General features: G+C 42.0%; 1 protein-coding gene across 1 annotated transcript; it reads right to left on the minus strand.

Moving 5' to 3' along the window:
* Positions 1 to 525: 525 nt before the first annotated feature.
* On the minus strand, positions 526 to 24,953 carry prkaa1 (protein kinase, AMP-activated, alpha 1 catalytic subunit). The gene is made up of 9 exons (XM_084046140.1): positions 24,788 to 24,953; positions 21,412 to 21,553; positions 17,105 to 17,198; positions 15,703 to 15,847; positions 14,748 to 14,835; positions 11,776 to 12,000; positions 9,693 to 10,209; positions 5,945 to 6,071; positions 526 to 5,262 (listed from the first exon to the last, which is right to left on the minus strand). Exons 1-9 carry the CDS (start codon positions 24,885 to 24,887, stop codon positions 4,964 to 4,966), a joined length of 1,737 nt encoding a protein of 578 aa, XP_083902266.1. The 5' UTR covers positions 24,888 to 24,953; the 3' UTR covers positions 526 to 4,963.
* Between the last annotated feature and the right edge of the window lie 1,507 nt (positions 24,954 to 26,460).

Raw genomic sequence — 26,460 nt, forward strand, 5'->3', positions numbered from 1 at the left:
CCCATTTCACAAGTTCAATTTTTATTCAAATGTATACAAATCTTTTGAAAATAGCCGATCTACAAGCTCACAATGTGTCGAATCGCGACACATTGTGAACTTGTAGATCGGCTATTTTCAAATGGCCAAAATTTATATAGGGCTGAAGTGGTATGTTTTGTAATAATATCAAAATCTACGAAGTAACTAGTTACTAAAGTTTCCAAATAATTGTAGTGGAGTAAAACTTAAATATTTTCCTCTGAGATGTGGAGTAGAAGTAAAAGTACAGAAAATTGGAAATACTCCAGTAAAGTAAGAACACCTCAAAATTGTACTTAGTACAGCACTTGACTAAATTCACTTAGTAACTAACCCTGTGATTGATAGATGCTGATTGGCCCTTCCACTTTTTGGTTCCTACAAAACGCCCACCCAGTGCTTGGGGCCACACCGGTGTGCAGAGGACACTGGATAATGTGATAATTCCCATGAGCGGGATGGTTTACCAGGCTACAAGGGAAAAAAGCAATAGGTCTAAAATCATTGAAATGTGTGCAATTTAGCTGTTTATTAGGCAGTTGTGTATATAAATGATTTCAACACTGTCCATTGAAATTTACATAGGTAATTCTGGTAATAGCGTCCCTTTACACACCAAACAAAAATAGAACAATGTTTCTTAGAAGCAGTTCAGACCGATACAATGACATTTCCTATAAATAGTCCACTTTAAAGGACTAGCCACTCATAACACCAGAAGTTGTCAACATCATGGTTTCACACATACAAAAAAAAAACACTGCTTTATCCACTTAAACCCTATATGGTTGACCGGAGTCCTTCAGGGTTCTTTACTAGTCTTTTCTGTTTTCCGTTATTGTGGGAAAAGCTTCAGCTGAAAATAGCCAATAGACAAGCTCACGCCGCGTGAACGACGCGTTGCGAGCTTGTCGATCTGCTATTTTCTGCAAAAGCTTTCACCACAATATGGACGCTGGGGTTTAAGTGGTAAAAAGTACTGCTAATATTTTAAAAACCACAACGCGTTTCTTTACCATGATCAATATCGTATTTCAAAGACCATAGAGTAAAACAAATTGGCCAAATAACATTGATCCACAAGATTTTCAGTCCCAACATGTCCCACATAAGAAAGGACAGCTGTAAAAGCTAGTTACTCATGACCACAATTTCTGGCTCCCCTTGCATTTCTGTTGACAAATAATTTCTGTGAATTATAAATATATTTGTTGCATCTTTGCAATGCCAATGAATGCTACCACATAACTTGTGAATTTGAGTTAAATGTAATGAATTAGAACAGTCTTAAGACAAAAGCACCGACACCCTCGTCTTCAGTAAATGCTAAAAGCTATAAATAGCGGGGACAGAAATGATGCTGTTCAGTCTCAAATATTTCTGTAAGAAATGTATCCATACAACTTTATTTCCCATTTATTTATCAACACTCATATCAAATACCTTGCATGCATCCAACTACATTGTACAAATCTGAGTTAAATCAACTCAAGGGTGTACACTCGCGAGTCAAATCTGTCAAACACATCTGTACTGAGATAGGGTTCTCATTTCTACACTAGATCCGCTGCAGACATTCATTAAATTGACCTGATTACAACCGTTCCATGCCTCAGAATCTTGATTGAACAATATCCCAGAGAGCTCATTTGGATCAATTTGAAGGGTTTTTGGACCGAGTAGACAGGGCAGGACAACTAACACTTACTAGGTCAGTGGTTCTCAAACCTTTTCCATGTCAAGGACCCCCAAATGAATGTATATATTTGGCGGCAGGCACCCATCAGAAAATATTTAGTGCCAGGGACCGCATACAAGATTTGTTTTGATAAAACGTTTCAAGAATATTCCAAATTGTTCAAATGTTTACAAGCTCAAAGCGTTGCATTGCATCGCAACGTGTTGTGAGCTTGTAGATTGGCTACTTTCAAAAAGCCGGTAAATATATAGGGTTTAAGTGGTTAAATTGATTTTGATGCTATATTCATATAGCTGGGGACCAGCTGGAACTCCTTCGAGGACCCCTGAGGGTCCCTGGACCCCACTTCGAGAACCACTGACTAAGAGAACATGCATGATCGTGATAGTGCCTTCATTCAACTACAGCAACCAATTCCCAGATTGTAATTCATCAACAATTGCAAAGAGGTGCCAATTGTTTCCGACAGAACTGAATACTAACAGTACTGATAACAAGGCAGCCAAATGACAGACATTACTTAAGACTTAAAAAAAAAAAAGTCAAATCATCTGGATAACAGATTGGGGATACAACTCATATTCATGATATAAAAAAATAAAGAACACTTCTCCAAGGGTGTTTCAGGTTTAAATTATGTAAACCTTCATCTAAAGTCGTCCCCTCAAGGGAATGCGAGGACAAAATACACCCCTAACAAAAATACAAAAAACAACCAGCACATCCATAGCACATGTAACAAGGACAACATTAGGGATGTAGGCTATTCCTTGCCAAAATACATTGTCTACGCACTGCATGTAGCTACTAAATCGCCTTCAAATTGGTCCTGAGCCCCATATATTCGTTATGGATTGGCGTGTAAAAACGGAACGTGGCAGGAACACAAACTTCAATGTAGGCAGAAGGCATGTCATTCGCTAATGCTCCTATATGTCCTATTGATCTGAACAATGCAGATACAAGTAATGCAACAGAATAATAATAATCATGTCATGACATGATTCCGTCAATGACAAACCTCTTGTGAGTAGTGAATGTTAATTTTCATCTGAAAAGACAATCGAGGATATCAGAATAATTGTGGTTAAAATAAACAAAAATGTGATAATGATTTGAAACGCAAGTAACAAAAAAGCAAGATCATCCAGCAATAGTCCTTAACGCAGGCGGCGGGGGGCGGGAAATATGTTCATAATTCTGTTTCCAATATAACGTTCACTACCCCCACTTAAAGCACTGATAAATATATTCAATTCTTTATATATATAAAAAATGTAGGGGACAGACAAATTCAGACAAATCTTTACAACAATGACAAAAACCATGGAACTCTTATCTTTAAAAACTCAATCAAATTCACAAAAGGAAAACAACCAAACAATTCTGACAATGCACTCTTCTTTCTTTTTATTTTCCCCTGACAGTGGAGAGAATTACGGGGGTCATTGCACTTCTTCAGAGTCCAATGGGCATCATCATCCTCCTCATCACCATGACAACCCTCATTAAAGCCAATGCAGGGCCCTGAGAGACGTCTGCACCGCTTCTTCTCTGATCTCCAAAGCCTGAGTTATACTTGGTCGCACGTTGTGCCGCACACCGGAAATAGCTGATCTACAAGCTCACAATGGGTCTCAGTTGTGATCTTGTACGTAGATCACAGGGACAAAATCTAATATGCTTTTGGGATTTGTTATTAGTCGTGTTCCATTGTATTTGTGCCATTGTGCATGCTGTACAATGGCAGAGTTATGGATAATATGTATAGTATTTTGAACTAAACAGAATGTTTGGCCCCAGCGCAGGGGGATATTTTGTGAACGTAGATTTTGTTTTATTAGGTCACCTTGGAAATAAGAGGAAAGGGGACCCCATACTCCTTGTAACAAACACTGTAATACATTTTCTACTTTTCTTTGTCACTTTGTCTGCTCAAAGTATTAAATGTGATCTTTTCATTTTTGAAATGGCTGTAAAACAGGGGTTTTCAACCGGTGGTCCGTGCACAACTGGTGGTCCCTGGAGGTATTGCATGTGGTCCCTGACCATGCATTCAGTAATGTAGGGGAAGTGAAGATTGTTGGGGGGGGGGGGGGGGGGGGCTTAGATATTAATACTTGGTATTTGTGTGATATGATGACAGTGGAATTAAAGAGAATCATCATTATCAGCTGTCATTTGAGCAGGCTTGTGCTCCAATTCTATTTCAAGTTGAAATATTACTACTATAGAGGTTCTGGCCTGGTGAGTCGTTACGCAGAATTCCCAGAGCTTACAGTAAAATCAATAAAGCGTGACCTTTTGAGTGCCCCCCCGCAAGTGGACCCAAAAACAGCAAAAGAATAGAAACTCTGTGCAACTCAAGAAAAACCCTAATCTCAACCCACATCCCCAGCCGACAAAACAGTGTTCCCCAGGTTGATTCTTGGTCAGGATGGTGGTCCCTGCATGCCTCCCTGGTTTACAAATCAGCTGAAAACCCCTGCTGTAGAATACAGCATTATAAATCTTACTGGTATTAATTATTGTACCAGTAACCAAGCCAGACGGTGTCTAGATATATTGGCCAAAGCCCTAGCAGAGCGGCTATTTCCGGTGTGCGGCACGGCATGCAAACGAAGCATGTCAAGCCCTTAATGAGAGAAAAACAGAGCAGCAAGAACAAAAAAGAAAAATGTGCAAAAGTGCGTCCTGCATCCTTTACCGTGGGGCCACTACGTCCGTACTCTTAACCTCAAACTGTGGCTTCACTTCTCTTGTGACTGCAGGCCAAAAACTTGTTTTTTCTTTTGTTCTCTGTACTGAGACGAACAGCGGCGCTCACTGACTATTACAGTACAGACAATTCAGTGTAATCACTCAAAACTTATAATAGTACGTTATTATTTGTGGGACGTGATCAAATCGGGAGAGGTGTTTCATCCGCTAGAAATATTGATCGTGAAAATGTAAAACCTTCTCGTAAAAGTTACTTCTGTCATTATCAAAGGAGCTTTGCCGTTCGTTGTTTCCCTAGAACCCATTACCCCCTCAACTCCTCTGACATCCCCCTGCCAGCCAGCTGCGTATAGTATACATCCCAGCAGTTTAAGGAGGACGCCCCAACCTTGCATCAGTGCCATGGCAACAACCACCTCATCCCGTGCTCGGGGATGAACGTGAGCCATGAATCAGTTGCATGCTTATTGCTTTATAAAGACACTCGGAGAGGAAAAAAAAGGCTAGCGATTGTGTTGCGAGCTATCGTGCGAGCAGTTTGATAAGATTTGCACACATCTCGAAGAACTCTATGGTGTGGCTACCCGGCCGGGGGTACGGGGCGCTCGGTTCCCCCCCGCCGATCGAGTCCACGGACGAGGTCAGAGACGACGCTATGGAGCCTTCTGCGGCCTTGGCGGGATGTACGGGCGTGGCGATGCCCGCGGCGTCCCCCTTTGCTTCTTCCCCGTCCGCATCGCTCTTAATGGTGGTGCGGCAGTTTCCCACTGAACCGGAGCGGTGAGGGGTAGCGGTCCCAGATTTAGTCTCTAGCATATCATCTGAAAAACACCCGGAGAGGTTAGGTATACCATAACATACAAGTACTCAGTCGTTCAGGTACAGATTCTTGACAAAGCAAATGAAATAATGCTATCTTTGCTACATCTAATAAAAGGGGGTTCCCAAACCTTTTTATGGTCGGGACCCAAAAAGAGAATTGTGGCGTTTCCCCGGGACCACAAACACATTATGAATTAACCACGTATGCCCCCATTTAATAGTGAAAATAGCCAATCTACAAGCTCATGTGTCATGTTGTGAAGTTGTAGATCAGCTATTTTCACAATTTCTCAGAACTAACTTTCTTGAGTTAGTGTCGAAGTGTCCTTGAGCGAGACGCTGAACCCCTAATTGCTCCCGATGAGCAGGTTGGTGCCTTGCATGGTTTCCTCCGCCATCGGTGTATGAATGTGTGTGTGAATGGGTCAATGTAATGGACAATCTATGTAAAGCGCTTTGGTAAATGGTGCATTATATACCGCTTTTATCCATTTTTATTTATTTTTAAAATTATTTTGAAAATACTGTTTGAAACTCTTTGTATAATGTTTTTTTTGTGTGTATGAAAATCGTTTGAAAGAATAAAAGTACATTTTAGGAAAAACAAAAAACAAAAGGATATTTTGCATTCATTATGAAGATGCAATAAATGATGGAACATCGAACGTAGTTTCAGCGTACCATCTATACTACGAAAGTCCAGGAGGTACGTCCTGCTGTCCACCTGGTAGAGCTGAAGGCTCATCTTGGCTTGCAAGCTAGTGATGGGGTTCTTCCTCCTCACACGAAAGTGGTACGGATTCACAACCTGAGAGTCAACACACACATTATGAACCATTAGTACGGATTCACAACCTGAGAGTCAACACACACATTATGAACCATTAGTATACGGATTCACAACCTAAGAGTCAACACACACATTATGAACCATTAGTATATGGATTCACAACCTAAGAGTCAACACACACATTATGAACCATTAGTACGGATTCACAACCTGAGAGTCAACACACACATTATGAACCATTAGTACGGATTCACAACCTGAGAGTCAACACACACATTATGAACCATTAGTACGGATTCACAACCTGAGAGTCAACACACACATTATGAACCATTAGTATACGGATTCACAACCTAAGAGTCAACACACACATTATGAACCATTAGTATATGGATTCACAACCTAAGAGTCAACACACACATTATGAACCATTAGTATATGGATTCACAACCTAAGAGTCAACACACACATTATGAACCATTAGTCCGGATTCACAACCTAAGAGTCAACACAAACATCAAGAACATTCAGTAAAAACCTAGTCTCGCGTCACCAGACTACTATTCCACAATCTCTGAATGCTATATAGAGTCTGGAGCTCCACTTCCCGAAAGCTGTGTAACGGAAGTTGTTCAGACCGGAAAGACATTCGACCAATCACGACGCGGTGCCCGCGGACCTGTAGTCCTAGTGGAAACAGAACCGAGGCGGAAGCATAGTCATAGGAGCGGTAGATTCATGTTATTTGTGCGAGGATTGTTTATCACAGAAAACTGAGAAAGGTATCATGGAATTAACGCCGAAAAAAATGTGAAAGAAGACACTAGTAGACATAAACGATGTTTATGAGATTCGTTGATTCCAGTCGGACTCTGCACAATGCTAAAACGGACGTGGGTAGGGGAGGGGCATCCGCTTTCCACTTACACATGATCAGAGCTTCCGAGTCCCAGACTGTATGTCGGAAACATTTGTAAATTGTGGGAGGCAACAGTCTGGCCACGCGAGACTAGTAAAAACCTGCAGAGCCGGTTTTAATGAATGTTCTTGATGTTTGTGTTGACTCAGGTATCACATCAGAGGTAGAGAGAAACCAAGAATATTAATCGTGTATTGCGATGCACAGTATATAAACAGTCTATTTATGTGATCGTGAAAAGGCAGCCAATGAATTATCAGACTGAGTGAGAGAACAATCTTTATCAGCGTGTCAGGTGTCATGCTCAGGTGGCAGCAACTTCACACGAGGGCCACAATGTCAGCCAATGACAATGACAGAATGAGGAACGTCTGGGCTTGGCATAGTCTAATCCACATTGTAATCAATGAGTGGTCCTTGAAGGGGTGTCCAGGGGGTCACCGGCTAAATTACTTCTATTTAGGAACCAAATGCTCCTAAATCACCCTTACAGGTGTGTAACTCAGAGCAAAAGTGTACAAATGAAACATTACAGGTCCATGTGTACACTCTCACTGAGGATTTTACAGTGTGTTTAAAGCTGGACGCTTACTCCACTTTTTAGTGATCACCCTCTCTCACCGGGGTGGTTGGAAAACTACAACATGATGTCACTGAGCCGCGGTGATAAGCGAGTCACCACTCACCCCAACACATCTCTCTGTTTTTACTAACCGAAATCACCCTGCCGCTGTTATTGGTCTAGAACAGGGGTCTGCAACCTGCAGCTCTGGAGCCAAATGTGGCTCTTTAGCCCTTCCCTTGTGGCTCCCTGTAGCTATAGAAAACATTATATGGAAATGAATAAAGTGTTTTCTTTTTTGCATCTAAGCCTGCAACACATTTATTGGCGTGGCACCGGCATTAGTGGGCTAAAATAGGTTTTGAGGCTCCACACAGATTTTGTATTTATTTTTTGGTCCAAAATGGCTGTTATGACTTTAAAGGTTGCAGACCCCTGAGCAGTTGGGTGGGCGGTCCCCTTGGTTTCACACACAGGCATATTGTGAACAGTGTTGTGAAACAGAGGGGAGACACGGAACAGAGCGCAGCAGAAAGCAAACGGACATCAGCCGACTATGAACGCCTAGTATCAAAAATCACCTTTTAGGTGAAAACGTTTTCACTTAAAAGGTGAAAGGGTTATCACCTAAAATGGTAGCATGCAACCACCTTTAGAGTCCCACATATACAAATCGTATCAAATGAGGACGTGGCCTAATGCATTTCAAAATGGGGATCCTCATTAACCCATTGAGACATGAAGCCGATTCTACAAATGTCTTCTAAACAGTATTCTGAAAAACATATGTTTCCATATCAGTGGCGCTAAAACTTTTTCATTTCAAGAAGCCCCAAAATGATATGTATTTGGCCACGGACCCTCATCTCAAAATATGTTGTTCCAGGGACCGCCAGAAGCAAAGATTTGAGTTAAAAATGTTTGCTTTAAATAATATGTATATTCAAAGATTTGCGCACATTTTCAAGTTTTTTCAAAAATAGCAATCTACAAGCTCATAGCGCGGCACTCGGTGCCGCGCTATGAGCTTGTATATCTGCAATTTTTGAATAGCCAAAGTGTAAAATAATGCTTTTTAACTCGCATCTAAAATTGACACAGATGCGTTCCAGGTCTTAATGGGTTAAAAAAGTATGAGAATCATTGGTCTAATAACCTAAATTGCAAAGCCACTTCATCTTGTAACCCCAGACACAAACCTCAAAGACTACCTCCTATCATGGTTAATGCAAAACAGCAAATGCATTTCCCTTGTAAATTGTCTTTCACAAGCAAATTCAAACATGTGGGCCAACTGAATGACGCATACAGTACTTACGTCTAGTAAGTTCACTTTTTAATCTAAAGATTACGCCAGATAAAGTGCAATGACAACATTCCATTCTAGGTCAGGTGGAATTATAACTGATGAACAGCAACCAAATTGGTTTAATATTGACTTGTTGACCATTGAGGCAGCTACAGTACGTCAATTATACTGCTGTGGCTGTGTGTGTCTCTCTCTCTCACACACACACACACACACACACACACACAGATGTACAAGCTAACGGCACATTGTGCGCTTATAGACTGGCTATTTGCAACCAAGTATTAGGGCTGTCATGATTACAAATTTAAGTTGGCAATTCACACATTGAGTGCCAATCGCGTAGAGCTACGCAAACCTATTTAAAGCCGCCACGTGCCAGTCGCGTAGACCTACGCGAAGTGGTGTTTTTTTCTTTTTTCGAAAAAAAGTTCACAGTGCACTTTTTTTAATTTTCGATACGGCACATTTCATTGTAGCACCACCGGAAACGGATTATCCGGGATCCGGTTTTGCCGATCCCGTCGGCCTCCGTTCTAATGACGAAACTGAAACGCCATTTTCTCTTTGTAGTTTTTCTCCTCGCTGATCACTGTTTAACATAAACCGTTCTAACAACAACATGGATGCTCCGTTTGACACGTGGTTTTCACTGGTAGAAGCAGGGAGATGTCCGCAAACAAAACAAACAGTGCAGAGCTCAATCTTAAGGATTTTAACAAGGTCTATGGCGACGTGAAAAAAACAAAAAAACAACAATAAAACGTTGGCACTGGTGAGTACATTATGAGATTAACCTCTGGCATGGAATGTGTTAAAGTTATTAAGTCTCATCAACCGAAATCTCACCTTCCATTCGTAGTCCAGCTGCTTCATGGCACGGCACACCTCCGACATGATGTCGTTGGGTCTGCTCTGGCTGCGGATGCCCAGGTGCCACTTGGCCCGCCTGACGCCCGAGTGCTTGGCCTTCTGGGGGTTGAGCTCGTCCAGCGTGTGCCGCGGCCTGGGGCTCTCCGCCAGCAGGAAGGGCTGCACGCGCTCGGGGTGGGGCTTGATGGCGACGGCCGAGGCACCGGAGGCGGTGAGGTGCTGGTCCTCCAGGAAGGAGTCGGGCGGGCTGGAGGCCAGGTAGAAGTCCTTGGCCTCGTTCATGATGCGACGGTTGTCTATGATGAGGTGGTAGGCCACGGCCAGCGGGTCCTGGTGGTTGCGGCTGTAGAGGCAGGTGAGCACCTCCTCCTCCGTGCACTCGAACTTGTCGCAGACCTCCTTCAGGGCCTCGTCGTCGATGACGTTGTTGGTGTACGAGGGGTCCTCGGGGAAGAGGTACTTGGGCTGGTCCTCTTTGAACCACTCGTCCTCCCTGTGGGGCGAACAGATAGAGACCCCCTTATCAGACAACGTCACACTGATTGATAAGAACCAGTATGTGCGCGCAGGCCTGCACCAAGTGAACCCCACCGCTCATGTGATGTTAAAGTGGTCACTCACGTGTAAAAATGCATCCCATAACTTTCAAGATGCTGTTTTTCTCAGAGTACGGAGGAAGAATGCTTAGGATTTTTACTGTGATCTCTCGCTCTTTGAAATATATAATCCTCGGTTTCTGTTCTGTGTGTAAACATTAATAGCAATTCAAAGCAGTTGTCCCCCAAACGCCCACCTCCAGTGGCTGTCATCAGACCGGAGGGAGCAGCGCTCTGTGATCACGGCACCAGAGCCTGCTTGGCTCGTGCAGCTGCAGCCCGTCAAGCCTAATTTATGCTCCGTCCCGGCCGCGCGCCGAGAATAGCAGACCTCAAAGCTCACACCGGGCGCATCCGCGACGCGGTTGTGAGCTTGTACGTCAGCTATTCTCAGCGAGCAATACCATTGCGCGATGAAGTATATGTCTCGCTACGGCGCACCCCACTAGCAAACACACAAGGTTGAATGTGTTGAACCAGTGCGCCCCCAAAACGCCCAAAAAGGTTTGGGGATCTGTTGGGAATTCATTACATGATACAGTAACCTGTGCGTCCAGTCTCAATGTTGGTAAACAAATAATTGGTCTATGAATTTGCAATTTAGGTGAAGCTTTTTAATAATGACAGAGCAAATAGCAGGCCAGGACTGGTAAATAATGTTAAGAATTACACCTAATTCACATTTGGGATCTAGAAGAATCCTTGAATAATTTTAGGGGTGCAGCAGTTGGTATATCTGCAAGATGCGACATGTTGTGAGGTTGTAGATCTATTTTCAAAGTATAAAATAGCAGGGTTCCCACACATTTTTACCACTGAATTTCCAAAACTTTTCCAAGACTTTTCCAGAATATTTAACCCAATTTCCAGGCCTGTAGAACAATCATTCAGCGCAATAATGAGTCTCTTACTCCTATGTGCAATGCCCAAAGACAGGCAATGTAGCAAAAATAAACCATAGAATGGTACAATTCAATTTTCGTGCCAAATTTAGTAACTAGGCATCACGCTGCAGCACATTGTGAGCTTGTAGATCTGTTATTTTTGTCACGTACGGTATACATTAGGCTGCAATCACGCAGCCCGTTTGGATATTTTTATATCATTACACAACATATTGTGTGTAATGTTGTAGACGTTTTGGAATAAAATTGTATTAACAAAATCAATAGCCAAAAACAATACATAGCCAAATATTTTTCCAGGACCCTTGATAAATTCCAGGACCCTAGACAAATTCCAAATCTTTTTCCAGGACTGGGGGGGGACCCTGAAATAGGGTTTAAATGGTTAATCAGACTAATCATTTTAGCAGATTATGAGAAAATATATATTCTAAAAAGAATTTGCATCGATTCGTTAACATAGTAACTGCTATTCTAAGTAAAATAATCCATAGCTGCAGCCCGATTCAACTGAATCATACAATAATTAAGACAGAATAGGATCCCACTGAAGCTCACCGGATCTCTCTGATGGTGGCTCTCTTCATGGGGTCCACCTGCAGCATGTGCTTAAGGAGGCTGATTACGGTGGGGTTCAGGTACTGTGGCGTGAAGAAGATGCCGTCGCAGATCTTTTTAAAGAGGGTTGGCACGTGGTCGTCGTCAAACGGGAGCGTCCCACACAGCAAGGCATAGAGGATCACCCCACTGCTCCATATATCCACCTCCGGACCGGCGTAGAGCCTGGAGACATGGTTCACATGCATTAACCCATTAAAACCAGGAAAGCATCCGTGTAATTTTAGATGTGTGTGAGAGAGTGAGTGAGTGAGTGAGTGAGTGAGATATAGATATAGATAGACACACACACATACAGACACAGTATATAAAAAATATGCTGTAACCTTTGCTTTTATGAAATATCCGAGACCATTAGGGTCTCGTGGAAGATGCTTTCAACACATCGGGTGCCGATCACGGTCTGGACCGTGTTTTCACATAGTAGTGCTCTGGTGCCGAACACGGTCCGAACCGTGTTTGGTGTCTTTTTGTTTTTTTCGTTTTTTCCCATACGGGAGGGGCTGGAGCAGCTTTGGGATCACCCACGGTGAATCTGACAAGGATGGGCCAGATGCAACATCATGTCAAAAAACATGGCGCACATCCGCTTCCGCTCTATTTCCTTCTCTAAAACCCCTATAACTCCGAAACTTTTTACACTGGGGAAAACGACTCATTTTGTGTGCACGATCGCTCCGCCATTGTTACTCGCGTGAGCGATGTTATCGTTCCAGGCGTTAGCCAGCACCATCGGCTAAAATGGACACATGCTTTTTTTTCTCATGGAATGCACGTCGTGGGGTCTACAGTTTAAACAGCGCTGCGCAGCTCAACGGTGAGATTTCGGCACCGAACGTAATCTGTTATTATAAAATGCTGGCACCCGATGTGTTAAACATATTGCTAGTTTGACCACTTCAAATGCGCTAATCTTTAATTTTGTTTTACCGAAAATAGCCCATAGTCCACGAGTGCCACAAGAGCTTGTAGATCGGCTATTTTCGCTGTGCAAAATGCTTCCATGAAGGACACGCTGGATTCTATGGAATCCAAATGACTGAAATCAGTCGACTGAGAACTTTCATGAGAAACCACTTCCAATCCAGCCCTCGCAATAATTCCGCGAAGAAAAACATATTCATGACCAATTTTTCTCCCACGGCTCCCGCAAGGCGATGCGACGGGACAATAAAGATCGATTCTGATTCTGTTGATCTGCTATTTTCAAAAACATGTTGACAAATATTATTTTATTTATTTTACATTTTAACACATTGGGTGCCAGTTTTTTTTTAAAAACAGAGTACACTGAGTTCCAGGATTTTTAACCATTTTTGAGGAGCCGAGATACAGGCTTTTGAAGTCATAAGTTAACCAGGAAGTGGATTGGAGTCTAAATCTTCGGAAAATGATATCTCCTGGTGCTGTGAAGGAATTTTATTTTTTTTGAAAATTCAAAAATATATTTTTTTCAAAAACCGTATATATACGGTTTTGGCACTCCAAGGTTGTATTCCCAATGTGTTAAAAAACACAAATCTTGGATGGGGGTACCTGCCACAAAATATTTTCAGATGGGGGCCCGTGGCCAAATACATCTCAATTTGGGGGTCCTTGATGCGAAAAAATAAACCCCTGCAATAGACTGATTGACAGTACCGTAGATAGCCACCCCACTGTGTGTGACTCCAGTAAATCCCCATTCTGTCCAACTATCCCAGAACGACCCAGTTAATCGCCCCCACTTTGCAGTCTGTGAGTATGACTCATGGAATAATCACGACATGCCATGGAAATGTACAACGATAAAATATCACAGTTAAAAAGTGAATTTCAGTATCCCGTTTACTGTGAAAAAAGCATTTGAGCTATAATCATCAGCATCACGCTGACACACACGTTGGAGAAACGTGTGTGTATTTTTTCCCCCCATAAATAAATAGAAGATTAAGGAATCCATGAGTGCTGGTGTTCTGTTTGATCTGTCAACCTTGCACCTGACGAGAAGCTGTGCATGAGAGCTACGCAGGGAGCTGTGCACGCTTCTACTCATTATCTTGATCAAAATTAGGTCCAACTGTGGTCCAACTGTGTAGCCTACAATTACAATTTGGGTAGTTCTACATCTGTGTCTGCTAATGGTCCTTTTCAAATGGTTTACTCATGGAAAGGGTGGGGCTACCAAAATAACATCACACTGCTTTCATAACCCATTAAGACCTGGACCTGTGTCATTTTTTGATTTGAGCTAAAAAAGCATTATTTTACACTTTGGGCTATTCAAAAATAGCAGATATACAAGCTCATAGCGCGGCACCGAGTGCCGCGCTACGAGCTTGTAGATCTGCTATTTTAGAAAAATTGTGAAAATGTATGCAAATCTTTGAAAACATATATTTTTAAAGCGGACATTTTTTACTCAAATCTTTGCTTCTGGGGGGGTCCCTGGAACAAGATATTTTGATGGGGGTCCGCAGCCAAATACATATCATTTTGGGGGTCCTTGACATGAAAAAGATTGAGCACCACTGATACAGAAACAAAGGTTTTGCAGAATACTGTTGAGATTTAGGAATACATGTAGAATCGGCTTCAGGTCTCAATGGGTTTAATCTCCCATAACATCCCACTGCTTTGCTAATCTCCCATAACTACTTTCTTGTAGCCTACGACTACTGTACGTTAATACCGATTACAAAATGTAATCGGTATTAACGTACAGTAGTCGTAGGTAATCCTTTGTAAAAGCTAAACATTTTGTAGTAATAGCGGAGACTGAGGCACGTGAGAACAGGTTGAGAAGGAGGAAGAGAACATGTGCACAACTGGTCGTGCCTGCATTAAGGTGATTTTGCGCTGTCTGGCCCATGACATAAAATTAGCTTGATGTCCATTTTATTAAATATAGTTAATTAAAAAAAAAAACTTACCTCCCCGAGATGACTTCTGGAGCAGCATAATTCGGAGAACCACAGCTTGTTCGCAAGAACTCTCCATCCGACATCATGTTTGATAAACCTGCACAGCATTGTACAATAAATTACACGTTTGTTTGTATTTCTTATAATGCCCTGTGACCACAATAAAGACGGGTGAGACTCAAACGTGGGAAAGCTTGTATGTGAGAACTTTTAATTAACAGGATATAGTATATTTCTTTTCTAATGTTAACATTAATGCCACATAGCCTACACCCTTGGTTCTCAAAGTGGGGTCCGGGGACCCCCAGGGGTACTTGAGGGGGTTCCAGGGGGTGCCCAGCTAGATGATGGACAGGAACCAAATGGACCCTTATGGGTCTGTAACTCTGATAGTGTACAAATGGAACCAAATGGACCCGTTAGGGTCCATTTGGTTCCATTTGTACATTCTAAAGACATGAAAAAGTTTGAGAACCACTGGCCTACACAACTAATTTGGAAAACGATAATCAGTTGTCCAGGGGTGGTCGGTCGACCCGTTTTCGGACAGTCCTACTGTGCAGTATTGATTTTGACAGTACACTATGAATTAGTTTTAGTCATAGTCTTTTGAATACAATTCCATTTAGTTTTAGTCATATTTTAGTCATCTGAAATGTTTTAGTTTTAGTCTAGCTTTAGTGGACTAAATATTTAGTCGATGAAATCTACAGTTGATTTAGTCGACTAAAATGTATTTTGGCGGCGGGCCTTGATGGCGTCGTAATGCCTGATTTTGGTTGGCTGCATGCTGAAAATAGCTGATCTACAAGACCGTGACGATTTGTGAGCTTGTAGATCTGCTATTTTCAAAGCGCAACAAAAAAAGAAGGTAGTCGAAAAACATTTTCCGTCATAGTTTTAGTCGACAAAATCAACACTGCTACTGTGTGCATCTGTGTGTGTGTGTGTGGGGGGGGCTTGCCAAAGTCTGCAATCTTAGCGTTCATCTGGGCATCGAGCAGGACGTTCTCTGGCTTGAGGTCTCGGTGGACGACCATGTGTCGGTGGCAGTAGTCTACTGCCGAGATAATTTGCTGAAACAGCCGACGGCTCTCCTTCTCATCCAGCTGTCGGAGCGGAGCGACAAACAAAAGAGTACAAAAGATGAGAAACAATACCCACTGCCAGTGCACTGTGTGTGACTCATGGATTAAAAGCTAAATATAATCACACGACTGAAAAATCTTTGTATGGCTATTGGCTAACTAAACTCTATGGCGAGCTGCAGGATATCTACAAGCCCTTGAGAGCTTGTAGATAGGTTACTTTCGCTGTGCAACACCACTTCCATAGAAGGGCATGGAAGTGGCATGCTGGCTTCTATGGAATCCAAATGACTGAAATCAGTCCGAGAACTTAAATACTTGGGGACTTTCTCTGGGGAGTTATGCCTGGTTCTTCATACTTGGCTGCATGCCAGCGTCAGGCACCGTAAACAGCAGACATACAAGCTCACAACAAGTCACAACAAGCACAAACAACTTGAAAGCTGTCGGTAGACTTTATACATTTACAGTTATATAATCCTGCACATTTATCTCCTCCTAAAGATTGTTGGATTGTCTATTTAGACTATAGGCCTATTCATTTAGGGTAGACTGATTTTAAATCCGTTGTTGCCATTGTGAGGAATGACTCACATCTCATCCATTGTCTCACAAAAAAAAAGCTTATTTTTTTCCCCCACTGAAAATACCGGCTGTTTTTACTGACATCAGGTCGGATCGGGTTGTGACAATTATTATTTTTTGTTTATTTAAGCAACGTGCAGACTTGAAACTTGAGATGCATAATTCAACACAATGAAACTTGAGATGCATAATTCAACACAATGTAAATGGATTATGTCCTTGCCGTTTAGTCAATGTTACGCTAACGTTAGGTAAGGCCTTAATGTCCTTATTATCATGCCTTTAAGGCTCGTCTTAAGTCTGTCTTGTGACTAACATCGACTTGGAAGATGTCATCCTTTCTTGGCCCTATGATTATGTTCTGATAATCTGAATATTATAGAGTCAAGAGACGCCACTTCATGCTAGCCTAGTATTTAATGAGTACAGCTTCACTCTATGACACAACCTCCCCTCTTATGTGTATATTAACCAGGGTTTGATTAGTAAAAAATACAAAACATGATATACTTTATGCTTCTTTGCATGACAAATAGAGAAGGAAAAAGCTAGATCTACAAGATCACAAGTTGTCGCAGCGTGATGAGATTTAAGATATGTGATCAAACATACAAATGAAACATATCAGAGTCTACATTTTCCCAGCGTAAATGGATGACTTATATTCGTCGGCAGCAGCTCTAGATGTATTACCTTTCCATTTTTGCAGATGTAGTCAAAGAGCTCTCCTCCTGAGACATATTCCATCACCATGAAGATATCTGTAGGGGTGCTGATCACCTGATACCTGCAGGGATAACAAATGCATCACAAAACCACAAAAAAAACAACATCAGCAGCACATCTCACCACAGACTACTCTTTGCAAATTTAGTTCAAATTTGATCATGATTTAAAGCAGCACTTTCCTCTTCAACCATGGATTTGAACCTATGTCTCTGCACAAGTGCTAAAATGTTTACCATTGAGCTAATAGAGCCTGCCTGCTTGCTCAGGGGATACATTTAATCTTGACCATCAGGTCAAAATTCGTATCAGATCCTGTTACTAGGTGAGACATCACCGTCGACATCTAAATGTCTCAATAGAAGAGCAGGGAGACAAAATACAACCACGCCAGAATTGTTATATTGAATTAACATACTCTAACATACAGATTGGACAAAATTTCATTTTTTATTCATTAAAGAAAAAGTTCTGCTTTAAGTAATAAATAAAGAGTATGCATTTATGAAATGTATCTGTATTATGTCTAACTAATATAAATGGAGCCTAGGTGATATTAACATTGTTTATTTCACATATAAATCAATTAAGCTTTCTCAGCTTATAGAGTACAAACAAACAGTACTGCTAAAACATATAGAATATTGACTAGTATTTATTATCACAGCTTTTCAATAAACTAGTCAGACCTGTGTTAATCAGGTTTTCTACAACTAATCCTGTTTTTTCCCCAGCGTTTATGATTTTGGACAGAGATTACTGTACAGTGTCTGTCTAGCTCCACCAAGGGCACGGTCTTCAACATGGAGGACACAGGAGTTAATAAAAAGTGAACATTAACATCTTACAGCAGGGCACGGAGAAATGCTATATCACAGAATTTTAATAAATTGTGATAGAGTAATATATATGCCCAATTTATTCTTTACCGCACGACAGTGCCACATGCCGGAAATTGTAAACTTCCACGCTCATAACGCAGTGGTTTTCAACCCTTTTCATATCAAGGTCCATTATTTATTCTGTATTTCAGCCACGGACCACCATTTGATGAGATTTAGCCTCTCGTAGACCCAAAACGTAGAATATTTTGTTGTCGTGGATCAAAATAACAATTCTTCTACATTATCTAATTGTGTAGACTTCTTGTAAATTAAGTAATGCAAATGTTTAACAATAATTTAACTCTTGAGAGCGTACAATTAAACCGAATGGACCCATTATGGGTCCATTCGGTTTCATTTTACGCTCTCAAGAGTTAAAGATCTATAAGGGAAGGGTCCATTTGGTTACCAACTCTCCATCATTTAGCTGGGGACCACCGGGAACCCACTTCAAGGTCCACTGGTGGTCCCCGGACCACTGGTTGAGAACCACTGTCATAACGCATCATGGGTGCAATGCACTGTGAGCTTATAGATCTGCCATTTTCAGGCAACGACAACCGTCATAGAGGACAAAGTATAAGTCGGACTATACAGTAATTTAAGTGAAAGTACACGTCAGCATAGTTTTCGCAGGGATGGATGACCTTTGCGTCGGTGTGTGTGCGTGTGTGGAGTGTGGCGGAGCACGGCACAAGTCACATTTCCTGCCTTTTACAACAGCTGACATTCCTAATGTATCTAAGCTAATCTGACAGTCTGCACTACACTGACCTCAAAACAACACAGGCTAATTTCTCACAAATTTCCCAAATAGCTTAAGCCAGCCCTACACTAACAGATGAGGGGACAGCTCAGCAGCGTTATGTAAATAAACAACACTGAACAAATATCCATCTAGGAAAACACAAGCCTACTAGGGCTGGTAAATTAATATTCGAATTTCGAATATTCCTCGAATATGGGGGAAATATGTATATTCGAATATGAAAATTAATATTCGTTTTTTTCCCCTTTTTTTAATTCATGTGTATTTGACAGGAACAATACAAACAACAATGTATTATTGGATCCAAGCACTTGATACATTGTTTTTTGTATTGTTCCTGTCAAATAAACATGGTTTTGGCACCTCAAACAACGCTTTCACCTAGAAACTCCATTCACACTTTTTATAATTCATCTTACTGTGAACACAAATGCTTGAACTTTTTACTTTGAAATATTTTGTAGTTTTTGAGATATTTAACTTTTAAAACGTACATCTGAAAACTTTGGCACCTCGCTGTTCCTTCATACTTTAACCTATAAACTTATAAACTCACCTATAAACTCAATTTAAAAAATCCACCTTACTGTGGACATGCATGCTTGAGATTTTTACTTTGAAATCATGTGTAGTTTTTGAAATATTTAACTTTAAGCGCCCAATGCATTGTCAATGGCAATGGCCATAAAGGCAAAAAGAGTTAGTAGACCTGTGGGAGCCAGATTGCTATACAGCAATACCGCAGAAGGACAAGACTCAGAGTCCAGATATGGCAACAATGATCACTTAAAATTTATTTTCGCACATTTTTAAATATATTTTTTTAATAATAATAATATTTGAATATATTCAAATATCTGCACGTTTTTAAGACCAATATTCGAATATCATTTCTGAGGAAAGTTACCAGCCCTAAAGCCTACACAATGTGAATGACGACGCAATTGCAATTGATCACACACTGCACTTCAGGCCACAAAGTACACACAGTAGCAGTTTCTGTCAACACAACCAATGACCGTCCCTTTATTCAGAACATGTTGGTACTGGTGGCTGACTAGCTGTTATATAATGGCCTTACGGTGACTATCGTCATACCACAAGCCACAATGCATGAACAACATTTCTGACTGCCTGGCTGGGACTCCGTTAAAAAGGCATAGCTCACCCCCAAAATGACTAGTCACCCCATGGAGAGTTGAATTCATGGATATTTTTTTTGTTTTTGTTGCATTCCTAAAGCCAATAATTTGATGACCGGCAGTGGTTCCGGTAGGACTGTTTTTGGGGGGTGAACTATCCCTTTAAATGAGCATTTCACCCCTGGAAGAACTTGCAGTCACTCAATGTTAATAATATTTGTAGTAGATAACAGTAGCAAAATTTTAAATTTGCACCCTATGGCCAAAAAAATATAGAAGTCTGTGTGTTTGACTGGGGTTTGACTGGACTGCTGCACTACTACAATGACCATAATGCTTTGGGGCACTGCCCTTCCTTGTGGGGAGGGGAGGCTGCGTGGGGGTGTGGTCTACATTGTAGTCAGGTATGTACTATCATAGTTAAAGGAGTAGTTCACCCAAAAAATGACTTATTTTCTATCAATTACACAGCCCATGAAGCCTTGAATTCATGGAGATTATTTTGTCGCATTCCTAAGCCAATACTTTTAATGACCGGCGGACTCAAAGAGTCTCCCACTGAGTCTCCTATTGACCGATGATCCGGTCATCAAATTACCGGCTCAGGAATGCCACAAAAACAAATAAATCTCCATGAATTCAAGGCTTCATGGGGTGTGTGTAATTGATAGAAAATAAGTTTTAAAAAAATGTGTGAACTACTCCTTTAAATTGAGGGTCTGATTCCAGTTAGTTACATTTTCTTTTGGTTTATAAAGTCAGCTTTGTATTACACGTCACCCGCCCCTAGGCCTACATGTGGTGCAACAGATTTAAAAAAAAGAAAAAGAAAAATGCTAGTCACGTTTTGTAAAGAAAAACAAAGTCTGCCCTCAAAGCTCCAGTGCAAACGCCAAAGAGGTCATCAGAGGAGATTAACAATAACGAACAACAAATAATGGCGAAAGCGCAAGAGACTGACGGGAGAAGAGACTGGGTCAACCACAAATACACCATTAACTCATTGAGACTGGGAACGCATCAGCATCATTTTAGATTTTTAGCTAGAGCCGTTATTTTATACGTTGGCTATTCAAAAATAGCAGATATACAAGCTCATTGCGCGGCACCAAGTGCCACGCAATGAGCTTGTAGATCTGCTATTTTAGAAAAATCATGACAATTTGTGCAAATCTTGGAAAACATATTTTTTGAAGCAAACATTTGTAAATCAAATCTGCGCTGGGGGTCCCTGGAACAAAAATATTTTGAGACAGGGGTCCGCGAACCAAATACATATAAATGGTCCTTGACATGAAAAAGGTTTGAGAACCACTGATATTATTATAGCAACATTATACGGTTTTCAGAAAACCATTCCCGGACTGAATGGGTTAAACCATGAAATAGCCTCAGTAAGTGGCACCAAATGTGGCAGCATTTGGAGGATTACATACAGGGGCAGCAAAACAAGGGCTGTGAATGGAGTCAGGGACTTACAGTTTAATTATGTGAGGGTGTCTGAAGAGCTTGAGGTTCTGGATCTCCCGGCGGATCTTTCCCACCACGTCCAGACTGCGGATCTTCTGCCTGTTCAGGATCTTCACTGCCACTTGGTGCTTGGTCAACTCGTGCTGGCCCACTGCGGGATAAAAGTTCAGAAAGAATTTAGACCACTGGTACTCAATCTCAATTCTCAAACAACGTTGGTTCTGGGGGACCACCGGGACTCCCTCTTTCATTGGTGTGTCGCCCCGGACTGCGCCTAAACCCTGACCTTTAACTTCACAAAAACTATGCCTAAACCTAACCTTAACTTCACAAAAACTATGCCTAAACCTAACTTCACAAAAACTATGCCTAAACCTAACCCTAACTTCACAAAAACTATGCCTAAACCTAACCTTAACCCTAACCTCACAAACAATATGCCTAACCCTAACCTTAAAGGGATAGTTCACCCCCAAAATGACTTTTTTTCTATCGATTACTCACCCCATGGAGACATGAATTCATGGATACTTTTTTGTTTTTGTCGCATTCCTAAGCCAATAATTTGATGACCGTCAACAGTTCCAGGAGAGACACAAAAGAGTCTCCTTTGTGTCTCCTACCAGAACTGCTGCCTACCGGTACGCTGTTCATCCGAAAAAATATCCATGAATTCAAGTCTCCATGGGGTGATTAATCGATAGAAAAACGTTTTTTTTTGGGTGAACTATCCCTTTAACCCTAACCTCACAGAAAGTATGCCTAAGCTTAACCTCAAACCCCTGTCCACCTGGACGAAAGACCGGGAAAAGAGAGCCTCCCGGGGACAACCAGGGGTCCCAAATGGTCCCTCACAGGTCACTGTAACTGTGTACAGAGAGTGTACACATGGGTCCGAACTTAAACTTTTAGAATGTAGATTGGGGTCCCAGAGATTTAAAAATATTATCAAATGGGGGTCCACGGCAGGGGTCATCAATGTTTCTGTACACGGACAAATGTGTCCGAGGCAAGACTTTGAGTTGTCCGTGGCAATTTATTTTCTTTTTTATATACAGTAGATTATTATGCTGTCATTTTGATCATAAGACCCAATAACTGAATGTCATTAATGGAACCAAATTTGGTTCCATTTATAAACACCTTCATTTAAAGCTATATAGCTCTTTATGAGTTTCTGGTAATATTATTGTTCACTCATTTGTACGTCAATGGCAAAAATAGAATTTTGACAAAAATGTCCACCACAAGCCAGCATGGCAATGACCCCTGGTCCAAGGCCTAATGGATATCAAACTGTGGGGTCCTGGACTATGAGCGCACATAGAAAACAGTATTGCATGACAGACAAAGACAAGACTAAAGTTAGGATAAAAGGGATAAATATAGCCCAATCAAATAAGGCAACCGCAGCAGCTTCGACGAGAACCACAGAAACTTGACCACCGTTGAACATTGACAGCAAAACGAAGCTGATCCGGGCAAACTGAAAATGCCCCCCGTTAAACGGAACTGACAACTGTAAATCTGGACACAAAGCAGGAAAGAGAAGCTTGCAATGCATGCACAATACCATTTAACTTTTTACTGGAGGGTCAAATATTAACCCAAGCTCCCGTTGTCAATGAGTCATTGAGGAAAAATGTCTATGCAGTGTCGTTAGTGGACATCTTGGAAGAGATTTCATTGATTATTAACACATTAGAATCTATAATGTGAGGTATGGGGTAAATAACACATTTATACTGTGTGAGCTAAGCCCTGGCTCTGTGAGTTGAGCTATAAGCCATGGCTTGGCCAACAACACAGTATAAATTAGGCTTTTGTTTTCCAAGGAACACTGTCTGGAGAAAGGCATGTCATTTGCAAGCCAGGCTAACGTACAAATGAAACACTTAAGTGGCTAAGAGGGTCCCCAGCTAAATGATTGATAGGAAGTTAGGAACCTAATGTATTGTACCTTACAGGTCTTTAACTCAAAGAGTTAGCATTGAGGATTTAACAGTGTAGAATAGATTCCCAGAGATACAAACAGAATCAAATAGGGGTTCGTGCCATGGCCTAATGCATATCAAACTGGGGGTCTTTTAAATTAAAAAAGTTGAGTGACAACCACTGGAATAGACAGATTCAGGCAGATGACACCAGTCAGTGTGTTGACATAAGGGGTGAGAGGTGCCGCCCCTCTGGACTGGGTTGGGCGGCAGTCAAGTTCAAGCCAAATTCAACCCCAATGCCCATAACCCCTCATACGCATGTACACACGTCACACACACACACACACACACACACACACTTAATGAATATGGCCCTGGTCAGTGCCAATGACACACAACCAGAGAGGTCTAGCTGGGCCCAGGTCATGATTCATATCGTCTTCCAGAGATATTGAAACAACAGGACGAATGGAGTGCCAGTTAGGTAGCAAGCAACAGTACATGGACCCCCACTTAGCACAAGTCCATGGACCCCCAGTTAGTTAGCAACCGTCCTTGGACCCCCAGTTAGTTAGCAACAGTCCTTGGACCCCCAGTTAGTTAGCAACAGTCCTTGGACTCACAGTTAATAGCAACAGTCAATGGACCTACAATTAGTTAGCAACACTCAGTAACAGTCAATGAAGATCCAGATAGTTAGCAACAGCCAATGAAGACCCTGTTAGTTTGAAAAAGTCAATAGAGCTCAAGTCAGTTAGCAACAGTCAATGAAGAAGGTCCAGTTCAGTTAGCAGGAGTCACTATTTGGCGATGGGTTCCCAGATTGCTAGACTAGAGCTCCAGTCAGATAGCAACAGTCACTAGAGCTCCAGTCAGTCAGTTAGCAACAGTCACTAGAGCTCCAGTCAGTCAGTTAGCAACAGTCACTGAAGCTCCAGTCAGTCAGTTAGCAACAGTCACTAGAGCTCCAGTCAGTCAGTTAGCAACAGTCACTAGAGCTCCAGTCAGTCAGTTAGCAACAGTCACTAGAGCTCAGTCAGTCAGTTAGCAACAGTCACAGTGCTTCCTGGTGGCGCTCCTCTCCTCCTGCCAAAGTGGACTTCACGCTCGTTAGCTATAGCTAGCGGACAGATAGCCCCTCTGACCAAATCAATAACAGTACAACATTCCTGTCAATCGGTGCCAGTTTCTACACGCATTTACACACCAGCAGCTGTCGTTGGAACAAGTCACACGCGCGAACAACACAAAGTAGTAAAAACGGTCACAACACAGACAGTAGTAAATGAGTTAAAGGCTGCAGACAGTCAGGCCAACACACAACAAGTGTGTTGATGTTGCGTTGTGTGAAAAGTTAGCTTGACAAGCATAGCTTAGCACAGTTTCCAACCTTTGTCCCCCCCCCTCCCTCTCCACGCCACAGTGACACAACATTCACCTAAACGTACCTTTAACCTTCCCAAAGGTCCCCACTCCCAGCGTGTCTCCGAGAATGTAATGGCCGATTTTAACGTTGCCTTCATGCTTCTTCTTCTCCATCGTCGCCATGGCTGTCGGTCCCGCAGTGGCCTGGTTGCCGTGGAGCTAGCTGGGCTGAGCTAGCTGCGGGTTGGAAGCGCTCTCTGCAACAAGGAGGAAGGCGGCAGTGTTGCCAGGTTTTGAGAGAGAAACAAGCCAGCCAGGTGCCAAAAAACCCACCAAAAGCAGTGGTGTAAAGCATTGGTTCTCAAAGTGGGGTCCGGGGACTCCCCAGGGGTACTTGAGGGGGGTTCCAGGGGGTCCCCAGCTAAATGATGGACAGGAACCAAATGGACCCTTATGGGTCTGTAACTCTGAGAGTGTACAAATGGAACCAAATTGCGGTCCAAGTGATAGAAATGCCATTAAATGGGGGTCTGTAGCCCTAATGCATGTCAAACTGGGGGTCGTTGAAATTAAAATGGTTGAGAATCACTGCTAGAGCCGTAAAAAAAATCTTCTCTTATGGGGGTCCCTGGCATATCTTTTGAAATGGGGGTCCGTGGGCTAATAAGTGTCAATGACCCCCTGGTGCTCCCTCAAGGACCACTGTCTGGTGGTCCCCGACTCCCCGGACCACTGGTTGAAAACCACTGGCGTAACTAAGTAACTTTACTTCTACCCCACTACATCTCAGAGGCAAATATTGTAGGCTACTTTTACTCCACTACAATAAGTTGAACACTTTAGTTACTTTAGTTAAATTGTTATATTATAAAACATACAACCACTTCAGCCCTATTTTATACATAAGCTATTTGAAAATAGCCAATTTAAGCTCACATGGGTGTGAGCTTGTAGATCGACTATTTTCAAACATATTATTTTTTACTTTTGGTAAGTATATTTTGATGCCAATACTGTACGCTGTACTTTTACTCAAGTAACATTTTGAACACGTACAGGCCTTTTACAGGGTATATTTTTATATTGTGGTATTGTATTGCTACTTTTATTTAAGTAAAATATCTGAGTAGCCTACTTCTTCCACCACTGCAACCGCAGGTCTATAAAAACGGTCACCAGACCTGTCGACCCAAGACAGCTCGACCCGGACCGGTCGACCCGCTGTCGACCCGCTTGGACCCGACAACTCGACCCAAATTCGACCCGGACCGCGAGAGAGAGAGAGAGAGACAGAGAGAGAGAGAGAGAGAGAGAGGGGGAGAGGGAGAGAGAGAGAGACATAATAATAATAATATGTACATTGATTTACCAAAGAATTATTATTTGTCTGTCAGGGTGAAACAAGCCCAAAGGCTTTCAAGCAAGCACAGCCATTGAGATAGACACCTCCTTACCTCAAGCCCTATTGTCTTCTTGATGTGATAAGGCTTTCAAGCACAGCCATTAGACACCTCCTTACCTCAGCTCTAAATCCTTACAGTGTGTCTATTATCAATTGGTTCAGCCTGGCGATCCTCAATCTGTGTTGTCTGACAATTATTCTTGCACTCACTTTATTCTCCCCTTTTCAGGTAAAGTGCAAAGTTGCCATGTTATAATAAGTTTCTATGAATGCTTTAGCTTCAAGACTGTATTGGTGTGGGACTGTGTTGGTGTTTTTGTTGCACTCGTTACAAAGCTAATGGAGGCTAATGGA

Source organism: Gymnoscopelus microlampas, assembly GCF_963454915.1.
Source record: "Gymnoscopelus microlampas genome assembly, chromosome: 21".
NCBI lineage: Eukaryota > Metazoa > Chordata > Actinopteri > Myctophiformes > Myctophidae > Gymnoscopelus > Gymnoscopelus microlampas.